At 39.9% G+C, this 21,027-nt stretch overlaps 1 protein-coding gene across 1 annotated transcript; it reads left to right on the top strand.

Annotated features, from left to right (window-relative positions):
• The first annotated feature begins 1,878 nt into the window (after positions 1-1,878).
• Positions 1,879-16,103, top strand: LOC121958171 (DNA-binding protein SATB1-like). The gene is made up of 8 exons (XM_042507041.1): positions 1,879-2,095; positions 2,195-2,371; positions 2,450-2,576; positions 4,844-4,967; positions 6,159-6,270; positions 7,983-8,521; positions 12,849-13,052; positions 15,252-16,103. The coding sequence occupies exons 1-8, from the start codon at positions 1,879-1,881 to the stop codon at positions 16,101-16,103; spliced, it is 2,352 nt and encodes a 783-aa protein (XP_042362975.1).
• The last annotated feature ends 4,924 nt before the right edge of the window (positions 16,104-21,027 follow it).

Here is a 21,027-nt window from a genome sequence, read left to right as displayed (position 1 = left end):
GTCCTGCTCCACTTTGTTACCATGGAGAGCTCCAATACCCTAAAGACAATAATAAGTGCGTGCACAGCATGCGGCAGAAAATAATAAATAGATTTATGCGCAATTGTCACATTTAATACATTTACGGAGCGCGCTAGTGAATTCATTATTACACCATATGCTAATGCAGCTGGGTCCGCGTATTTATGAGTCTGTGTGTGGGTGTGTGAGTCTCTCTCTCCTTCTCTCCCCCTCTCTTTCTCTCCCTCTCTATCTCTCTCTTCGCGTGCGCATAGGGCTTTGAAGTGCAACCAACAACTGCTGTCCCGGAGTCAGTGCTGTAGCCTAATACATGATCGGGAATGCACTCCAGGAGCTCCAAGCCGTGTATTGTTCTCTCCAGAGCCTGATCCACAGTAGCAGCATGTCCCGGTGCTCTGGATGGGAGGTCGCTCTGAACTTGCTCTCAGGCCAATTTATCGGTACACCGGTAAGCTAAGTGCGATCGGAGAACAGGGAGGGATAGAAGCAAAACTACTTAGACAATACACACGAGATAACGATTAACAGGCGAGAAGGAAAAGGACGCATACCGAGAGCCAACAGAAACGGGTCTGTTCCCCAACTGGAGATCAATGGAAACGGGGATAACATATGGATACGGCCGATGTCTACTGGAACGGGCTGTTGATGTATGATGGCAGATCGGACATGCAGGTTGTGCCGACTGAAACAGGTTGGTTTCGCCTCGATCAAACTTCAGCAGAATCAGACGTGGGACGATTAGCGCGCATTTAGGTGCTGAAGATGAACTGAATCGCTGTCGCTTGCAGCGGCGCGCCTGGAGATGACAGAAGGTTTATTATGGGAAACCGCGCTCTATCATTCCCTGGACTTTTACTGGATTTAGAGGGTTGTACTAATAGCTGCATCTGGGTGAAGGTCATCCACTATTACTGAAACGGATATCCTTCAGATCTGTGTGTCTCTGTGTGTGTGTGTATGTGTGTGTGTGCGTGTCAAAATGATGCTTTCTAGTTGTCTTGTGAGACACAGAAGTGGAAAAGACTGAGACAGCTTTCTCTCACACTCTGTAGACGCTCACCAGGTATCCAGATGCTTGCTGTATTTAAGTATGCTATTATTTAATTACTGTCTAGACATTATGGACGCATGCAGCCTGTTTTATCCTGATAAAAACATGTTTAACCCCTTGAAACCTGGATCAATATCAGTTTCTCGTGCTGCGTTTAGACATCTTTTAAAAGCTATTTGAGTCTTTGGAAGCTGAGCAAACTGACTGATTTCTTTTGAAAACAAGGGGAAAAGGCAATGACCAACTGCGCAAGAAATGTCCCACAAATAGCAAGAAATTTGGCGACAAGAAAATTACATTAAAAATGGTTTAAAAACAGAGGGGAGGATTATTAGGAAATTATCCCAACAAAAACGAAAAATGTCCTGAAAACTACATTTATAATTATAACATTTCTATATTTAAAATTATGATACAGAAAAAAATAAAATATATTTTTTCAGCACTTTTTATGACACTCCCATGTTTTTTATATATATGTTTTGTTTTGTTTTTTTGCTTATTCTCAGATGATTTTCTTGTAACTTTCTTATTCACTTTTTGTCATTTTTGGTGCATGTCTCATTTAATTACTCATTGCCTTTCCCCTAACTGCCTTTGAAAAGAAGTCAAACCAATTTTGTCAAGATTTAACTGGGTAAAATGACACAATGTCATTGCAAATGTTACTTTGAAATGCATGCAATAATCTCTAGAAACATACCATAAACTTACTTCTGACTAGACATAATTTTGTTAAGGTTCCTCACACATGGTTTATTTTTTTTAAGCGTGTGTGTCTCTGTATCAGTGTGAGACCACAGATGGACGCCCTGTGTAATGGAGCCAAGAAACCTGAGGGCAGTGATCCCGTTGTAGACCCCCGGCCACCTCCTGCCAAGCTGGCTCGACTGGAACAAAACGGAGCGGGACCCTCAGCCCAGGAGAGGAGCTGTCAGGGGAGTCCTGTGGCTAAAAACCCCTGTCTGGCCCAGAAACCCACCGCAGTGAGGCCACAGAGCAAGAGCTGGCACAGCAGAGGTACACGGGCTGGAGCATGATATTACAGACTAAGTCTTTTCTACGGTGATTACGACTCCTACGTGTCAGTGTCTCATAACTGTCTGTCCATCACCTCAGGGAGCCTGCTGCCAGTGTTCTGTGTGGTGGAGCACAGGGAAAACCCTCAGGAGGGAGAGAGGAAAGAAGAACATGCTGAGTTTGTGTTGGTCAAAAGAGATCTGCTGTTTAACCAGCTCATAGAGATGGCACTGCTGACACTGGGCTACTCGCACAGCTCTGCTGCACAGGCCAAAGGTACAAAACGCAAACTTGCACGGACAGGCAAGGACACAAGTCCATCATTTTCTCACAATTTTGTGCATCTGTGTTCAGGTCTGATCCAGGTGGGAAGGTGGAACCCGGTGCCTCTGTCCTGCGTAACAGATGCACCTGATGCCACCGTGGCTGACATGCTGCAGGATGTTCACCACGTTATCACCCTCAAAATACAGCTGCACAGGTAAGGAGCTGACATCACATCTATAAATATGTATGTCTACAGTTACAGTCCCCTTCTGTTACTCTTCCTGTCTGTGTGGAGCCTCTAAATTATCTATAGGTATGAATAAAGCCTGCGTGTGATGGACATTGAGTATTTCCCGGCCTTTCACCAAGCACATGACTGCAGCCAACCACCATCTCTAATCTGTATTAAAAAAATTAAAATAACCAAAGGGCACGCACCAAATCAGACCCAGCAGGGAATGATGAAACTCTTATTTTTCATCTTATCTTAATGCCTTTAGATTAAGTTTAATGAGTGATTTTAGTTGCTTGTTGCAATGAATACTGATGAGCATTTTAATGGTGTAACACATTAAAAGTTATTTCCCAGTGTAACTTTTTCTTTTTCTTACAGTGGCCTTTTAGTTGTGCCACATTGTCCTTTGGTCAGATCCACCACGAGAGTTGGGGCCGTGCAGCACAAGATACAACTAGAAGGGCACTCGGAGAGTGCAGACCTCTGCCAAGTCCAAATAGCCTATCACCTTCATTAATAATATTAACTTATGTGAAAAACAGTAAATATATCCACCCCGTGATTTGGATCCGCTCTAAAATGTAATGAGTTCTTCCTTGGCCCATGCTACACCCTTTCATCAAGTTTCATGGCACTCAGACTAGAAGTGTTTCCTTGGTAGAGGTAATAAGTAATTTAATAGAGGCCCTTTTTTACAGTAGAAAACAAAGAAACGTGACAGCTGTTGCTAATGGGGTTAATAATGGCTAACAATGAAAGCAGCTAAATAAAATTGAGAAATCCTTAATTTTACTATTTACATCTGAGACTATGCCTTTTCTACTGTGACATGTCAACATGTCTTCTGTAAAAAAAAGGCATATCCATTAAAAGGAAAAAGGACCCGGTGGTATCATGTATGTCTTCTCTGTGCTCATCAGTTTTTTTTTATTTATTAATTTACTAAGTGCTTTTTTATAGCAACCCATGGTCCAGACTTTCATTCACACTCTTGAAAGTGTGTGTTTTTAGACAGGAAACTTGCATGGGCAGCATGCTAGGAGAGGCTTCACATAAGACCAATGAACATCTTTACATATACGTCTTTACATATAAGCAAGAAAAAACCTCTACGGAAAAATTTGTTTTAAAGGGTACTCCACACCGAGTTTATACACAAAGTTCAGTTTACGCGACACAAGAGGTACAACTCAACCTTTAAAAATCAGGTGTATGTCTTCTGTGGCTCTGCTATCTTGAGTCTGAGAAAATGACCCAAGTGATGTCATCAGGGAATGATGCCATTAAGTTATGTTCTTGGACTTCAAGAATCCGGCATATATTTGGAGCATGGGCACTACAAGTAAGGTTCTCAATTGTGAGTTCAATAACTTTATGAAAGCGCTTTAGTAAATCCCCAGCCAATAATAAAAGTTTATTATTGGCTTGTGAGGTGCCAGTGTGTATCTGGCCCATGTACTGATCTCTCTGATGTACTACTACTACTGCCGAGTGCTGCTTGTTCTTGTCTGTCAGTTTTTGTCTTGTCTGGGTAGACTGGGAAACTGAATTGCACTTTTGGGATAAATAAAGTTGTCTGAAGTCTTGGGAATCAGACAAATCTACAAGCGTAATTTTTATTATTTTTGGTCTGGATGGTAAGTCTGGTCTCCTGCCTGTCTAAACAGAGTTCTGCCCAACCTGGCCAGCTTCAGGCCCATCATAATCATTTATATATGAGGAGGGTTTGATGTAACGGCTGACACTGCGGCAAGCATCAACCTAGCTAAGTAAAGATTAGTGCTGGTGAGATGTTTTCAACCAAGACGGCTGCAGCTGACGTGGAACTGCTACACTCTATCAGACATACTGATGCTACGTAATCACAGCTCAACTCTGCACGCTGTAGACTGTTTACATATCCCCGTTGCTCAGTGCCGTGTCACACGTTTTGTTGCACTGCTTGGTCGTAGGTCTGCCAGTATGAGTGGCCATTGAGAACCCCTTTTCCAACATTTTTTTGGGGCCTAAAACATTTGCCTGGTTTGCCTCTCCTGATGATGCAACCCTGCTAATTGCATCCAAAAAGGCATTTTGATCTACAGCTATCAATAACACTACTTGAAAATGAACTGGGAGGTTCCAGACTAACTTGCATTTGTGAATTGGTCTGTCCATGCTGGGCTACCAAATCACTGGACTACCCCTTTGAACTGCAATATATCAAAATGCTGCATTCAAGTGTTTTTAATTTGCTTTTTGTCTAGCTGTCCCAAATTGGAAGACTTGCCACCAGAGCAGTGGAGTCACTCCACAGTGAGAAATGCTCTGAAGGAGCTCCTCAAGGACATGAACCAGAGCTCCCTGGCGAAGGAGTGCCCCCTGTCCCAGGTACAACACACACACACACACACACACACACACACACACACACACACACACACACACACAGAGCATGTGCGTATACAAGAAAAGAAAAGACAAGAAAAGAGAAAAATTAGACTGAAGTTCAACGTGTGCATGTAATGTCTTTGCTCTTTCATACAGAGCAAACGTGTGTGCATACATGTGTCTTTTTGCCTACTTTGACGCATGAGGCACAATGAGCATGTGGTCCAATAGTCAGACAGGAAGTCCAGATGCAGAGGTAGATAAGGTGGGAAGGCAGAGCGCACGCAAGAGAAACAGATAAAGAGAGATGGCTATCTCTTAAAAAGCCTTCCTGCCAGGGCTGCTGCCTATCTTGATTCTTTCCACTGCCAACCTGTCTGCCTTTCACTCTATCTGTCAGCCTAACCCACCGTCTTACTCTCACTTAATCTATCTGCCCATCACTCTTCCTCTTTCGTTTTTTTTCCCTGCGCTTTTGACTGATTCAGCAATAACATTCAAATCAGGTTTTCAGATCTTGATCGTTTAATCAAGCAAATACAGACACGACTGCAGAAATAATTTTACATTAATCATGCAGTTTTTGGGGAAGGCCCTTTTTATGAATATTCATAATTATCAACTTAGTCTATCTGTTATTTTGCCTGAGGGTGCGTAGGACATCTACAGTTTGATAAAGAGAAATTGCTTAAAATCTCTCTTTCCTTCAGATTCCTTCCTTTTCTGCAGAGCTGACACTCGCCAATCCTCCCTCTCCTATTTTTCTCTCTCTCTCTCTCTCTCTCTCTCTCTCCTATCATTCCTTTTACCCCCTCCCTTGTTTGCAAGAAGCAGATTAAAATAAATATGAGAAGATGAAAGGTGTAATCAGATGTAAAGATTGCACATGACGGTCTTCGGGGAAAAACTGCGAGGGAGTGAGAGTCAGACAGAGAGGCATAGTCTCTGATGACCTCTAGTGTTTTGTCTTATTGCACGCACACACACACGCTGTACATACACGCATGCACACAGCTCACACACTGACACACTCATCTGTCTTTATTATCCTATTTACCTGGGGGTCTTTTTAATAACACAGATCTGAGTTCATTAATATCAGATGTGTGAACAGCTGAGACACCCAGGCCGCCCATAGCAGGAGCTCGGAAAACGTAATGAATTTCTATTGTCTTTTCCCCTCTGTTTCAGAGTATGATATCATCTATTGTAAATAGCACTTACTATGCAAATGTCTCAGCTGCCAAGTGTCACGAGTTTGGTCGATGGTACAAGCACTTCAAGAAGACCAAATGCTTCAAGGGTAAGGGATTTCAGTCAAGCCTGCAAACATTAAGAATGCCTGATAAGTCTTACAGCATGTTCCATATCCATACAACTGTAAATACTCACGTTATACAGTTTATACTACATACTAGCATGCTTTTCAGCAGTGAGACAAGCCATTTCATACTAACATGTTCCAAATGCAACGACAGACATCAGATGTTTCAGGAGGTGTCTCACTGCCGCCCAAAAGATTCATATAAAAATTTCCAGCTGTGAAAAGCCTCTCTGTTTAATTTGTGCATTGCATTGTGGGAGAATAGTGGCAGTTGGCAGCATACTCAAAAATAAACTATTAAATATGCATACTGTCTGTTTTGAGCAGACTTAATTTTGACACTTTTCCTGATTAGAAATGGTATCTAGCATGTTATTAGGGCACATTGGCTCTCTTATATTTTCTCTTAATTTTCTGTTGAGAGAAAAAATAAGGGAGGTCAACTCCAGGTGCACGAAACGTTCTAAACGGCCTAAACCTGCTCCTACCAAAGTGAGCTCAATGATGAATCCAAATTTATCACAAGTCATTTATTAACAAAGCTAACAGCCCCTTAACACTATAAAAGGGCAGGTGTCGTGCCATGTGCAAAGACTCTGGCACATGCCCAAGAAATGACACCAAAAAAAGCCACAAGACCTTCAGCAGTAGTGAAGTTGAGGTTCTGCTAGATAACTTGAACAAATTAAACAAGAGTTTCCAGAGCATCACAGTCACTCGTGTTACACGAAAATCAAAAACCTAGCTGAGGCAAAACATTTGTGATGCTCTAAATGCTGTGTCAACAGCAGTGGTGGAGGAAGTAGTCAGATCCTTTACTTAAGTTAAAGTACTACTACCACACAATGTAAAAATACTCTGTCTAAAGTAAAAACATGTAAGGACAATCTGGACAAAGTATTTAAAGTACTAAAAGTATCAGTAGTCAGTACAGAAAATTTAAAATCAATTTAATTGATCAAAAACCTGGGAAATTGTTAAAAGGAAAAACAGCTTCAGCTGTCCAACAGTTTTCATATTTGAGAAGCTGGAACTATGAAATGTTTTTGCATGAAAAATGACTTATTATTATGAAAATAGTGGCCAGCTAATTTTATGATCAACAGTTTCAGCTGCAGTTGTAAACTGCCATATAGTTTGTGTACAAAAATCTGTATTTGTAAAGTAACTAGTAACTAAAGTTATCAAAGAATTGTTGAGGAGTAAAAAGTGCAGTGCAGCAGTGGTGGAAAGTAGCATTTCAGATTTGTACTTTAGTACAGGACTTGAGTAAATGTAGTAGTACAGTATATTTCTTTAGCCCACAAATTTAACAATCCAGTCATGAAAATAACTCTAAAACATATAATAATCAAAAATTTATTTTATAATGTTATAATTGATATTTTTTTTTGTTCCAAAAATAAAAAGGAAATGTTTCCTAGTGATGGCCAATAATTTGTGGACTGTGAAAGCTGTAAAAAACATTCATTTACCTTGGTAAGAGTGCTCTCAACCACTCCTCAAATGTTTTCTTACCTAGGAAAAGAGCAAAAATAAGAAAACAAAATCCGTGGGTACTAACAAAAAATAATATGTGGATATGATAAACAACAAGAGAAAAATTGTTGGTATATCACTTCTTGCATGAGGCCCACTATTAGTATTTGGTGTGTTAATAATGTGTCTTTGTTTTCTTTTTCCTGCACCAGAGATCGACAGCTTCTCTGACCAGTCCACACATATCACCCTCACCCAGCAGCCAATCAAAAGTAGCCCAGCTGATCAGAGCTCCACACTTTTTTTCTCTCATGGAGAAGTAGCCAACATATGTGGCCATCCGCCCCTCGGCCTGCGCCCTCCGGGGTTGGTAACCCAGCCTCTAAGCTCCCAAATGGTCAACCAGCAGCTGGTGATGGCCCAGTTCCTCAACCAGCAGTACGCTGTTAGTCGCATGCTAGCTGGCCAGGGTCTTTCACCCTCCCCACAACAGTATCTCAACCACCCGCCCGTGGGGAGAGCTCCCTCTGCCAAGGTCTTCTCCAAAGCCACTGATTCCCAAACCCCGCAGCAGGCACAGGGTGGCCCGGGGGGAGGCCCTGTGGCTGGGCCACAAACCCAGACAACGACTGCGTCTTTTGTGGGGCCAACGGACGTGCCGAGTGACATCTACCACTGTGTGAGGGAGGAACTAAAGAGAGCGGGCATCTCCCAAGCCATCTTTGCGCGGGTGGCCTTTAACAGGACGCAGGTATGGAAACAGATCTGCATAGAAGGTGGTCAAATTCATAAGAAGGTGTTTGCTGCTGATAATCTTTTGGAAGTGTTTTTTAGTGTTGCGGTTGTAGGTAAGTGTGTTTTGTGAATGTTTAATAGTTGGCACATTGGCATGGCCTTTGCCGCAGTGCCCCCTCCCCCCCATGCATGTGTGTAGTTGTGTGTGTGTTTGTGCCAGCCCTCTGCAGCACAAAGATGGTGCCAGCACTGAAGCAGCTGCTGGGCCAACTAATCACAACCCCTTGGAGAGAAGCTGTCTCCCTCTCTACCTCTTCTTCTGTTTTACTGTCCCTCCATCTTGCCACCTTTCACTTTGGCAGCCCCTCTATCTGTTTAATCTCCACCTCTGATTGTCAATCCATCTTTTTATCCCTTTTTACTCCCATTGTATCCATATCTCCCTCTGCCATCGCCTCTAACACTAAAATGCCACGTTATCTCCGTCTATCATCTTACATTCACCACCACACCCACAGAGATGGGGCTCAGAGGACAGGCTTAGCCCATTGTTATTATTATTATTACCGTCATTATCATTTTCAACACAATAAGCAGAGCTAGTTATTATCCACCCCCATGTTTCCCCATTGCCAAGTCTGAGGTGCTTCAATGCCAGCCATGCAAGTTGGGCGTGATGCCAAAATGCCATATAGAAGTGAGGGGAGCATTTGTCATTTGCGTAAAAGCAGTCATCAATTTGGAAGGAGGGGTTTGCTTGGTGGATCCAAAGATGATCCATGATTTGAATAGGAAGGCTGTTTCCTCTCTTTCCATTGTATTGCCAGCGTGAAATCTGATTTCCTTTCAGAACAATCTGCATGTGATGTTCAAAGGCTTTCCTGCATACACAGATACACCCAGAATAATGCTAGCTCTACAGGCGAGTAGCGTGCTTAGCACTGACTGGGAAACTGCCTCTGTATCATCTATAGCTGTGAAACACTAAACCACAGGAACTTGATAAGGTGCCTCTTTGAATCAGATCCAGAGTCAGATATGAGGAGCTTTTGCAAAATTCCTTTAGGCATTTGAGAAACGTTGTATTAACAATTTTTACATAAAAATAATGGAAAAAATACATTTCTCCAAAAAGTTAAGATATTTTTTTCAAGATATTTTATTTGAATACACAGATGCTTAGAAGCTCAAAGGCATAACCTACAGCCTTGAAGGGACGGGCCATCCCAAATCAAAAACACATATTTTTCCTCTTACCTGCAGTCTATGTGTCTATCTAGATTGTGTTGGAGTTGCAGAGTATTGGAGATATTGGCAGAAATGTCTGCCTTCTCTCGAATATAATAACTACATGGCATTCAGCTTGTGGTTCTCAAAGTGCCAACAATTTTTTTTTTTAAACTAAATTTGAAAAACTCAACAGCAGTGTCTATATACAGAAATCATGACACGGTTACTCAAGATAATCCAGACATTGTTGTGAGAAGTTTCATTTAGGAACTATTTTCTTTCTACAGAACTATACTTCCAAACCGTATCACTGCTCAGAGGAAGTGTGCATCTACTGCTAGCTCGCCTAGCAGCACTGAGCTATGTAAGTAAAGTTAAAGCTCAGACGAGAAGGACTTCATTAACAACACTTCCCCTCTGCCCGGTGATATTGTTGGTGAATGTAGTTATAAAAAGAAAATAGTTTCTACATGACACTGCTAACAACAAGGTCTGTGGATTATCTTGAGTAACTGGGTCATGATTTCTGGCAAGAGATATTTCTGTTGAGTATTTTTTAATGTATTTTTGTGGTGCTTTGAGCACCACAAGCTGAGTGCCATCTTGTTATTATATTGGAAAGAAGGCAGACATCATTATTGTGGAAATCTCCTGCACTCTGAACAATCGAGATTGATAAATAGCACTACAGGTAGAAGGAAAAATATGTTTACATTTTTTGGGGGCGAACTGTCCCTTTAAGATGAATTTAATGGTAGTCTACCTGCACACCAGCAAATGCTTTCTTAGAATAGTAATCTAAAGCCAATATACACAAATATAGCTGAATGAATTTGACACTGCATGCATGTATTATTGTGTATTGTTTGCTTTAACAAATGAATAAGTACCTACTTGTGTGTGTGTGTGTGTGTGTGTGTGTGTGTGTGTGTGTGTGTGTGTGTGTGTGTGTGTGTGTGTACGTGTGCGAATAAGCCTGCTTGCAAACGTAATCATGCTCCAGTTCATGAATCTGAAACTACCTTGGCTTTACATTCCCCAATCTGCCACTCACAAGTGTGTTCCCTCGTGATACAGAAAATACATTCTAGCTAATAAAAAAAAAATCACCATCATCTTTTGGGCTTTGCTTTTTGACACTAACCCATTTTGAATCAATCATTGTGAATTTAAAGTTCACAGAGCAAGAGAAGGCTGTTTGTTTCTGAATTCAGACCTAGACGTTGCAGTTACATTACCACTTTTATCATCTTAATTAGCCATAAAATGAAAAGGAGAGTGGGTGTCTGGGGCTGTCATGAATCAAACTCATGCTATAAATTAAAATGATGTTGCCATGGCAATTTTTGATGTCCCACCGCTATGTTAGCCAGAGGTTGATTGCTATAGAATATATCAAATAATTAGATTTTTTTTAAATGCCACATACATATGCTTAACAATGACTAATAAACAAACTTTATTGAAAACTATTTTAACCTCTTTTTATAATCTCATTTTTTCCTGCTTTCATAGTGCCAGAGAAATGTATAAATAGCTTTTGTTTGTGCATGCAGTGCTTAAAAGCATGGATGCATTGCTGTACCGACCTAGCGGGCCCAGGCCCGGAGCCAAAGGGCTCATGGGGCCCCTATGCCAGAGCATCTGTGTAACTTATCGAACAACCTTAGTTATTGTGTCAAAAACAGAGTACCAAATATCTTTAAAAAAAAACAACTGAAGGAACAGCTCACGAGAAAGAAACCATCACGATACATTTTAAGAGTGTTTCCATCCCCTCACTTTATCTACAGGACTTTAGATGCACTGAGTAATATGTTGCATAGTGAGATTAGCACATTAGCAAAAGAAGTAGATGTCTTATAATTAACTCACAATTTAATTTAAAGGCAGGTAGTCTGCACACATACACTTTTCCAGATATTAGGGCTGCAAGATGTGCAAAAGAAATACAATACAGTGATTGTTTCAGCAGCACCAGTGGGAATGGTAATTTTTCATTTTATTTTCACTGATTTTTTTTTTAATGAGATTTTTGTTGGGGTCATTACCAAACAGGCATGCTCCCTATTATATGGAATAAGATTTTTAGGCTGGGGGATCTCTGTAGCGCTACACTTCTTCAATTATAATGGTATGTTGTGACAGATTTTGTCTTTAACCCTTTAGAACCTGACCAAATTGGCTTGATTTCTTTCAAAAACATGGGAAAAAGGCAATGAGCAACTTAAGAAGAAATAACTTCCAAATTAGTAAGAAATTAGTTAAAAGTTGCAAAAAACGAACTGAAAATTAGCACAAAAAATAAAGAAAAAAAAGATCAAACAAAAACAAACAAAAAAACAAGAAAATAATATGACAATTATTAATATAATTTTTCCATTTTTCCCTAGAATAATTTCTAAATCTGTAAAATCTTGCAATTTGTGAGACATTTCTTGCCAAGTAGCTCATTGCCTTTTCCTCCCTTATTTCCAAAAAAGAAATTGAACTTATTTGCTTTTGGTTGAAAGGTTTAAATACATGTTAGAGGTGTCTGAACGCAGCATGAGAAAAGTGATGTCAAGCCAGGCTCTAAAGGGTTAAGAAAAAATTTGAGCTCCTTCGATCTCGATATTGCATTTGGCCATTATGCAATTCGATAATATTTCAATTAATTGCGCAGGCCTGCCGGATATGGATACCTGGTCTACCTATGATACCTGGTATGTCCTCATATCTGCTTAGAACTACACTATGATAGGACTGCGATTAACAGTTATTTTCACCATTGATTAATCTGTTAATTATTTTCTCCATTAGTTGTTTAGTCTATAAAATATATAAGAATGTTCAAAAATGTTGGTCACTGTTTCCCAAAGCCTAACATAATGTCCTAAAATGTCTTGTTTTGTCCATAACCCAAAGATATCCAGTGTACTGTCATAGAGGAGTAAAGAAATCAGAAAATATTCACATACAAGAAGCTGGAATCAGAGTAATTTTTTACTTTTCTTTCCTTCTATTTGATATCAAACTAGTTGATAACTAATAGGTTAACTGATTAATCATTGCAGCTTTACATTATAGTGTGTTATAAGACTTACAGTAAAGTGTTATCATTCCTCCTGTAGGGCTGGCTGTGTGAGCTGCTGCGTTGGAAGGAGGATCCCAACCCAGAGAACCGCACCCTGTGGGAGAATCTGTGCATGATCCGCCGCTTCCTCAGCCTGTCCCAGACTGAACGAGACGCCATCTACGAACAGGAGAGCAGCACCACGACGGCACAGCAGCACAGCGCTGACAGGCTGACACTGCTCAGCAATGACAATACACTGGTGAGACTGCGAAAACAAGATAAACACGACATCATTACACACAGACTGCTGTTTCAAACACTCTGTCTCTGGTAGATCTGCTTGTCAGCTATTGAAACAGCATTTTGGAATTGAAAAATCACAGGAGCAAAGCTAGCAGATAAATTATTCAAACTTTCCAATCATTTCCAATCAGGACCTGCTGTCCTTGTCACTGGAGCTTGAGGTGACCTGACTTTTTTTTGGAAAATATCTTAAAAAATCTAAGTAAGAGAAATAAATATATAAAAATAATTAATACTATAAATTTTACCAGAAATTTGGAAGATAAAACATAACTTTGAATGTCAATAGATCTCTAGAATGTGCGATAGAAAAGCAGCAAAGTGACGACAGCTACATGTCCAAAATGTCAAAAAAAAACAGATGATTAACACATTAAGCCATGATCTATGAGGCTGATTAGTTATTTTTCTTTCACTTCCATAGTTTGTGCATGGATAGATGGCTCAATTATAGCAAAGTTAACGTCAAAAAATGGTTGAGTATCCTTCTGTTTGCACAGTATGTTGCATTAATTCTCATACATGAATAGCAAGACATATTGAATTCATATGTACTGGTTCAGAACTCAATAGGTTCTGGGGACAGGAACCCTGTATGGTTGCACCGCAGACCACCTCACATGTGAAATCACTATATACTGTAGCCATTACTTGTACATATTTAAAAAGACCTATCACTTCAAATCATTCTGACCTCACTTCACGCAGGGATGGAAATCAAAAACTGCTTCCAACTAGTCTGATTCACCAGAATCATGTGCCTTTGAGCTTCTCCATTCCTTTAATCAATGTCGGATAGTTTTTCTGACAGTTGCACATTGCAAAACAATGATGTCAAACTCATGCATCTACGTCGAAAACTTGCAACATTGAGTCTTGGTGAAGCAAAAGAGGGTGGAAACACCAGCAATGTGCCACTACTTCTCAACCACACATCCCTTCCCAAGGTTATAACAACATCAGCACAGAGCAGTCAGGCTCAGCAGATTTTCCTTTGACTAAGAAGAGGTAAAAGTACGACGGAGGATTAGGGCCACATTAAGGGAAAAAAAATTTAATTATTTACGAGATTAAAGTCATTAGTTACGAGAAAAAACTCATTATTAACGAGAAAAAAGTCATTATTAACGAGATTAAACTCATTATTAACGAGAAAAAAGTCATTATTAACGAGAAAAAAGGCATTATTAACGAGATTAAACTCATTATTAACGCCAAAAAAGGCATTATTAACGAGATTAAACTCATTATTAACGAGAATAAAGTAATTATTTATGAGAATAAAGTCATAATATTCAAACCTGCTGCTTTTGGAGACCATTGTCAAAATGAGGGCTACGGAGGATTTGTTTCTTGAGACACAACGAAACCCCTCTGAATAGCCCGTAGATGCATCCAACTATAACCCTGCAGTTGACCAGTTCAGCCATTTCCCTCTCCAGAAAAGCAGCAACATCCTCCAAGTCCGACTGGTTCTTTCGCCGGAAAAGATGCAATTTCTTGCATATTCTTTTTAAAGTCCTGATACTTATGATAATGTGATGCTGATGTGCCAAAAGATTAAGTATCTCCTTGTTTGTGAAACCTATCCTAAAATACAACTCAACCAAATCCTCCGTAGCCCTCATGTTAACAAGTGTCTCCAAAAGCAGCAGGTTTGAATATTATGACTTTATTCTCATAAATAATGACTTTTTTCTCGTTAATAATGAGTTTAATCTCGTAAATAATGACTTTTTTCTCATTAATAATGACTTTTTTCTCGTTAATAATGAGTTTTTTCTCGTAACTAATGACTTTAATCTCGTAAATAATTAATTATTTTTTTCCTTAATGTGGCCCTAATCCTCCGTCGTATAAAAGAAAACGTATGCTGTAAAAATATTCTCTTGTTTCAGGAACACTGTTCAGACACAAAGTCAATAAAGTCAGTTACATCAACACTGAAAACCTGCATAGGTCTACTTTTTTCCACAGAGAAAATTGATTGGAAATCGATAAGCGGATTCATAAGGAATCAGACTGATTATGGCACTGATATCAATAAAACTTTATCAATTTCCATTTCTAAGTTATTGGTGTTGAAAATATAAAATCCAGATGATAATGTACGCCTTTTTATGCTACTTATTCCTAATTTATTTTCTCTTGCCAGTACCAACGCAACTCTCCGCTGCCGCAGCAACACCATCTTCAACCCCATCAACCCCTGCAGCCCGAGGCAGGACCTCACCTGTCTCCACGGCAACCATGTGCTGCATCACCAGCCGAGTCCGAGGCTGGGGGCAACTGGGCGCACGTGAGAGTACGTTTGCAGGGCCGGGGGAGCAGCAACGCTGAGAGAGGGGACAGTAAGGACTGGGTTGAGGAGGGCCGAGTAGAGAGAAGCATTTTGGGAGTGGACTGGGGTTGCACTGGTAGGGGCAGGGACGAGGGGATAGAAAGCAAGGAGAAGATGATTGATGAAAATGTGCGTGAGGAAGGGATAAATGAGATCACTGGAGACAGCAAAAAGGAGAAGCTCACTATGAAGTGGCCTGGTGTGAAGAATGAGGACCCAGGTAGAGTCGGGGTCTGTTCAGAGGCGGATAATGAGGTCCAAGGTGAGGGGTTAAGAGTGTCCCGTGAAGCACTGGGGATCCTGCAGAGCTTTATTCAGGACGTGGGCCTCAACCCAGACGAGGAGGCCATCCACACCTTGTCGGCTCAGCTGGGCTTGCCCAAACACACCATCCGAGGATTCTTCAACAGCCAGGACCACGAACGGCATCAACACGACAGCCAGAGCCCAAAACAGGGTCGAGACAACCAGCATGGCAGCACACACCTCTCCCAAATAGACATACCCACAGAGGAGGAAGGTGATGGAAGAACTGAAATTGAACAAAAGGAGGTAGAGGAGGAAAAGCAAACAGGGAGAAATGAAGAAGGAGAGATGACTGTTTTGAAAGAATCTGATGTTGGCACTCAAACCACCACCACTATGAAGGAGGAGCCAAAATCCTAACGCAAATCCATACAGTGACATACAAGCGCTGACACAGTGTTTTGGTGATGGGAGTGTTAGTATAGTTGCGTGTCCTGAAAAGCTGTGGAAAGACTAAAAGCTGACTTGCTGGACATGCTTATACCACAGCTTAGAAAATGCTGGTGTTTAGACAAGACAGAAAACTCTCCTGTGGTCGGAACATCCCTATTGCGCTTGAGACAGAAATAACTGTGACTATTATGTGCAGATAATGTTATAATATTTTTTCTGTGTCTGGGTGAATGGGACCCAATTCAAAGAGCCTCAGATTACATATCACTGTTAAAAAAAAGAGTAATTGTCGTTGGTTGACTGATCTAAATTTTGAGAAATGTCCATGCCATAAATGCCTTGTAGAAAGTGGCACTGCCAATCTGTTTGCTTGTGGGGGGGTTTATAATCTGTTTCTCCATTGTTTTTATTTTTCTATGTTTTTTTTGTTATTGTTGTTGTTTATAGCGCTTTGTGTTTTGAATTCAGATAAGTAATTTCCAACTCACACTGCTCAATGCATTCTCACTACCAATTCACCAAATATCAACCCTTGGTCAGTGGTTCTACACGCCAAAATATGACACTCTAGGTACCCCTGTAGCATCTGTTTTGGACATTCAGGGGCTGCCTGTCATTTATGCTTATTAGGTGCAGTTTGTCTTTTCAAAATAAATGTATGTTTTCACAGCAAATGTATAGTTTCCACTTGTTAAATACATAGTCTCTTTTCAAAATAAATTTAGAGCTAGGGTTGCAGCAATATACTGGTTTAAAGGAATACCATAATATAAATATTGACTATTACCATACCTTGTACATTTGCTTATCTACGATACTGAAGAAAAATGCAACTTGATGGAAAATCTCATCTTTATTTTGGCTATTTTCAAAAATGAGACTTTTGATACATACTTCCATTAACAATTGTTTCAGATCTAAATTATAGTGATAAAACACTTCTTCAACCGACAGTAACCCTTCTGTTTTCACTCCTTTAAGGGTCATTCTGTCTTATACTAATAAGTAATACCGTCGTATTTTCTAAGACGGTTATCGTGCTCTGAAAATCCATTGCGACCCTTTTAGGAACAAATGTAAAATATTGTTTTTAAGTCCCAGACACATCAAACCCATATCAGAGAACAAGCAGCGAAAATAGCCGCCTGCTGCGTCGCTATCGTCGCCGTGTCTCGGCCAATAGGTCGCACATGAACAAACCAAACCGACAGCAAACCAGCACATATGAGCTGTGCCTGCGTCAAAGTTAATAGCAAGACCGTTTTCACGCTTTTTGGCCAATTAGCAACTGGCTAGCAAGCTAACAACAACAACTACACAGTCTGTATGTTTCAGTATATTTACCGTGTGGCAAAAGAAAAAGTTATCTTACCTTAAAGAACAAGTTTGTTTAGACCTCACTCGCTCTTGACTTTAGCCGCTTGTTTTCTTTACTAACTTCCGTTTCCCTTCTCGTGCGCTGAACTGAACGGCCAATCAGAGCGATTTCATTCACCGACGGGCTCCGCCTCCACTTTTTGTTTTTTTGTTTTTTTTTGTTGACCACATTTTTTTTCATTTCCATTTTGACAAAAAGAATTTTCAAAAAAACAAAGAAAAACCTAAAACTCCTGAAAAGTATTGCCAACAGTTTTGAAACAGTAACTTCAGTGGTCAGTATATTGGGTTTGTATATAAAGTGGCAAACAATGACCAGAATTTACAAATGAAAAATAATAAGACAAGTACAAATCATGAGTTAAGTAACAGTGATGTAATCACACAAAACCAAAAAGCCTGCCCATTTCCACCAATTCAACATGCTGAATCAGCAGAAAAAAAGGCAACGAGGGTTGATGAGGCCAAACATTGTGGGACGCACCACAGCAACTAAGGCTACAGACGCTCACCAACAGCCCAATACTGACTGACAGCTGACCATCGGCTATGTCAGGGCCTTCAGGTAAAGGCAAAAATACAGGGTGAGGTTTTGAAAAAACATTACGATTTAACTTGAAATAAGTACATTTGTTACTAACATAATGCAACGTACGTGACTTATGTCACATGACACACGTCAATAAAACTGTAAAAAACTGTGTTTGACCCTTCCACTTTTCCTCTACCCTCCTGCAACCACGTCATGCGTTTCATACTGGCCCTAAAGGGTGCCTCGGTGCATCGGTCTCTGATGCAGAGGGCCACTGAGCAAGCGTCGCTGTTTGACGAGTTGGGAGCGAGACCTAGTTGCCCTGCTATGGGCTATCTAAGATATCTTTTGTTCAAATTTGTCTTTCACATTGTATTAAATATCAAGTTTCCTGATTCTGTTTGAAAAGATTTTGTAAATGATATATAGCATTTGTTATTAACCCTTTCGTAAATGATAGGGCATCCTCTGCATTGTTTCTTTTTCTTTTTTATCGCAGTGTGTTACAGCTGAAACAATGGATCAGTTCCCAAACAATCAACATATGGACATCAAAAATGTCTCAGCTACAAATAACTCAATTTTTGTTCCTATTTCTCAAATTTTAAAGTTGTGTTGAGAACAAATTTGCTTCTGAACACATCATAGTTTACATACAGTGTTTCTATTGATGCATGAATCTATGAATCTGTCTCCAAAAATAGCAAATGTTATTTTGGTGTGAGTTATGTTTACACATGTAGTGGTTGTCACATTGTACTGATTTACATTCTGTAGCAGACATACAAAATGTGCACAATGTTTAATGTCTCTCCATGAAAGAAAGTTTTTGGATTTTGAGACTGAAGCTGTGTACATGAACTGTTGAAATTAAATGATGGCACTATCATTTGTAAAAAAAAAAAAAAAAAAAAAAAAAAAAAAAAAAAACATTCATAATTGTACTATATGTTCATTATCTGTTGTGAGCATCTGATCTTAAAGCTGGATTTTTTTTCCTACAAACAATCCATGGGAGATTAATAAAAATATGTGTTTTTTGGGAGTCCAGAAAACTGGATAATAACTTTTAATTTTAAAAAAACAATCATAGTGTATATTAACATTCAGATACAAACTTTTTCTCACCCATGCAAAAAGCAACACATGATGTTTTTCTCAGCAGAAAACTCAGGTTTAAAACGTCATGTGACAGAAGCTGCAGGAACACACACATGTAGCTGGGAGGGCATCTTGATATTTCTGCTGTCTGACACACAAAAAGATGAAAAAAATAAGTTGTTTTCCTTCTCTAAATAGCAAAAATATTTGCACTTTGAGACATTATTTAGTTGGGATGAGTTGGTAATGTATAGAATTTGATTTGGGAACAATCTTTGAGATTTATCACACAAGAAGCAAGTAAATAAGATATGAAGGTCATTTATCAGCCAGCTATTTTAAGACAAGCAGAGGCCTGCTGTGAAAGACCCATTAAAGATTGAATCAGTGGTCCTGATGTCCTCTGTCTGTGCTGGTGTTACAGACGATGATTTCCTCTTATATGACTGTGTCTTTGTTGGTGAATTGCTGTTATTGTTTCCAGCCATCAGACAGCATTCTTCTGTGCTGATCACCAGGGCTCTCTGTACCAGTGGATCTGTGTCTCTGTACAATCACATGGCCCCTCGCTGCCGTTTTCTGTCTCTTTTTATTAGGCTATTTCTGCCTCCCTCTCTGCCCCTGACTCTCACACGTCTCTCCTCAGGACTCTTCACATTGCTGCTCCCCCACTTTACTTCAACAGTGCAACATTCAAGCCCCATTTGGTCAGAATAGCTTCATAGAGTAATTCAATAAAGCTATGCTCTTTTTCTGTCATCTGTTTCCATGACGATACCTAAGTCAGGGCCAACAAGAGGCCATGAAAGCCTCATCATCAGCAATATTAGCCATAATAATGATGATAATGGCGCTCTGGAAATGCCAAGCCTGTGATGATGATGATGGTAATGGCAATGATGATCATTATGACTGCTTTGTGTTAACCCCCACCACCACACAAACACACACACACACACACACACACACACACACACACACCACTACCAATGCACACATTTGTACCAGTGAATGTTACAACCTAAATATAGTCTCACATGGACTCCTGTCTTTATCATGACTGTCCTGCTGCTTTGGTCTCTTTCTTTGGTGTCCTCTATGTTGTCTGCGGGAAGCACTTTGTGATGAAGGTGTTGGATAAAACAACGATAAATCTGACTTGTCTGACCACTGAAGTTTCTGCAATTGAGTCTCTATCAAACACTTTTCTTGTGCTGCATTCAGATGCCACTCACAGGCACTTAAATCTCTGAAACCTGAGAAAATAAATTGGATTTCTTCAGAATACACAGGAAAAACATAGAGCAACTTTGCAAGAAATGTCTCAAAGTTGCAAAACATAAATTAAAGAGAGAGAGAGAGCGATAGAGAGAGACAAAAAATGATCTCAAAATTTACTGGGCTGGTTTATTAGACATTATCCAAAAATGTCTAGAAAACTACATTTATAATTTTCTTAATTACAGACTGAAAATTCTGTACAGAAAAAAGAAAAAGGTATTTTTTTCTTTCTTGAGGTCATGTTCTTTTTTTTTTCTTTTGGATGTTTGTTTTTAGCACTCTAGTGTACATGCGCCAGCCGTGCATGCAACCTGTTGCGATCGCTCCTGCCCGTTTTCCTACTTTTAATCTATTTTTATCTTCTTATTTAACATAGGCAATTTCCCCTCTGGGATCAATAAAGTATTTCTGATTCTTATTCTGATTATTTTTATCATTATAGTGTTTTCCCAGAGTTTTCTTGTAACTTTTTTTTCTAATTTCTTGCTAATTTTTTAACTATCAGCAGGTGAAACATTGTGATAGAAATATTTAAGCAACCATATCCTACTTAATTATTTTAACTGGAGGCATTTCCATGAAGCATTTTTGCTTCAACAC

Source organism: Plectropomus leopardus, chromosome 18 (assembly GCF_008729295.1).
Source record: "Plectropomus leopardus isolate mb chromosome 18, YSFRI_Pleo_2.0, whole genome shotgun sequence".
In the NCBI taxonomy this organism is placed as follows: domain Eukaryota; kingdom Metazoa; phylum Chordata; class Actinopteri; order Perciformes; family Serranidae; genus Plectropomus; species Plectropomus leopardus.
Note: the sequence above shows the minus strand (reverse complement) of the source record. Positions and strands in the feature narration are given on the sequence as shown.

Coding starts and splice junctions, on each gene's coding strand:
- LOC121958171 (XM_042507041.1), top strand. CDS start 1,879: ATGGACGCCCTGTGTAATGGAGCCAAGAAACCTGAGGGCAGTGATCCC. Junction 2,096..2,194: donor CAAGAGCTGGCACAGCAGAG/GTACACGGGCTG, acceptor CCATCACCTCAG/GGAGCCTGCTGCCAGTGTTC. Junction 2,577..4,843: donor CTCAAAATACAGCTGCACAG/GTAAGGAGCTGA, acceptor CTTTTTGTCTAG/CTGTCCCAAATTGGAAGACT.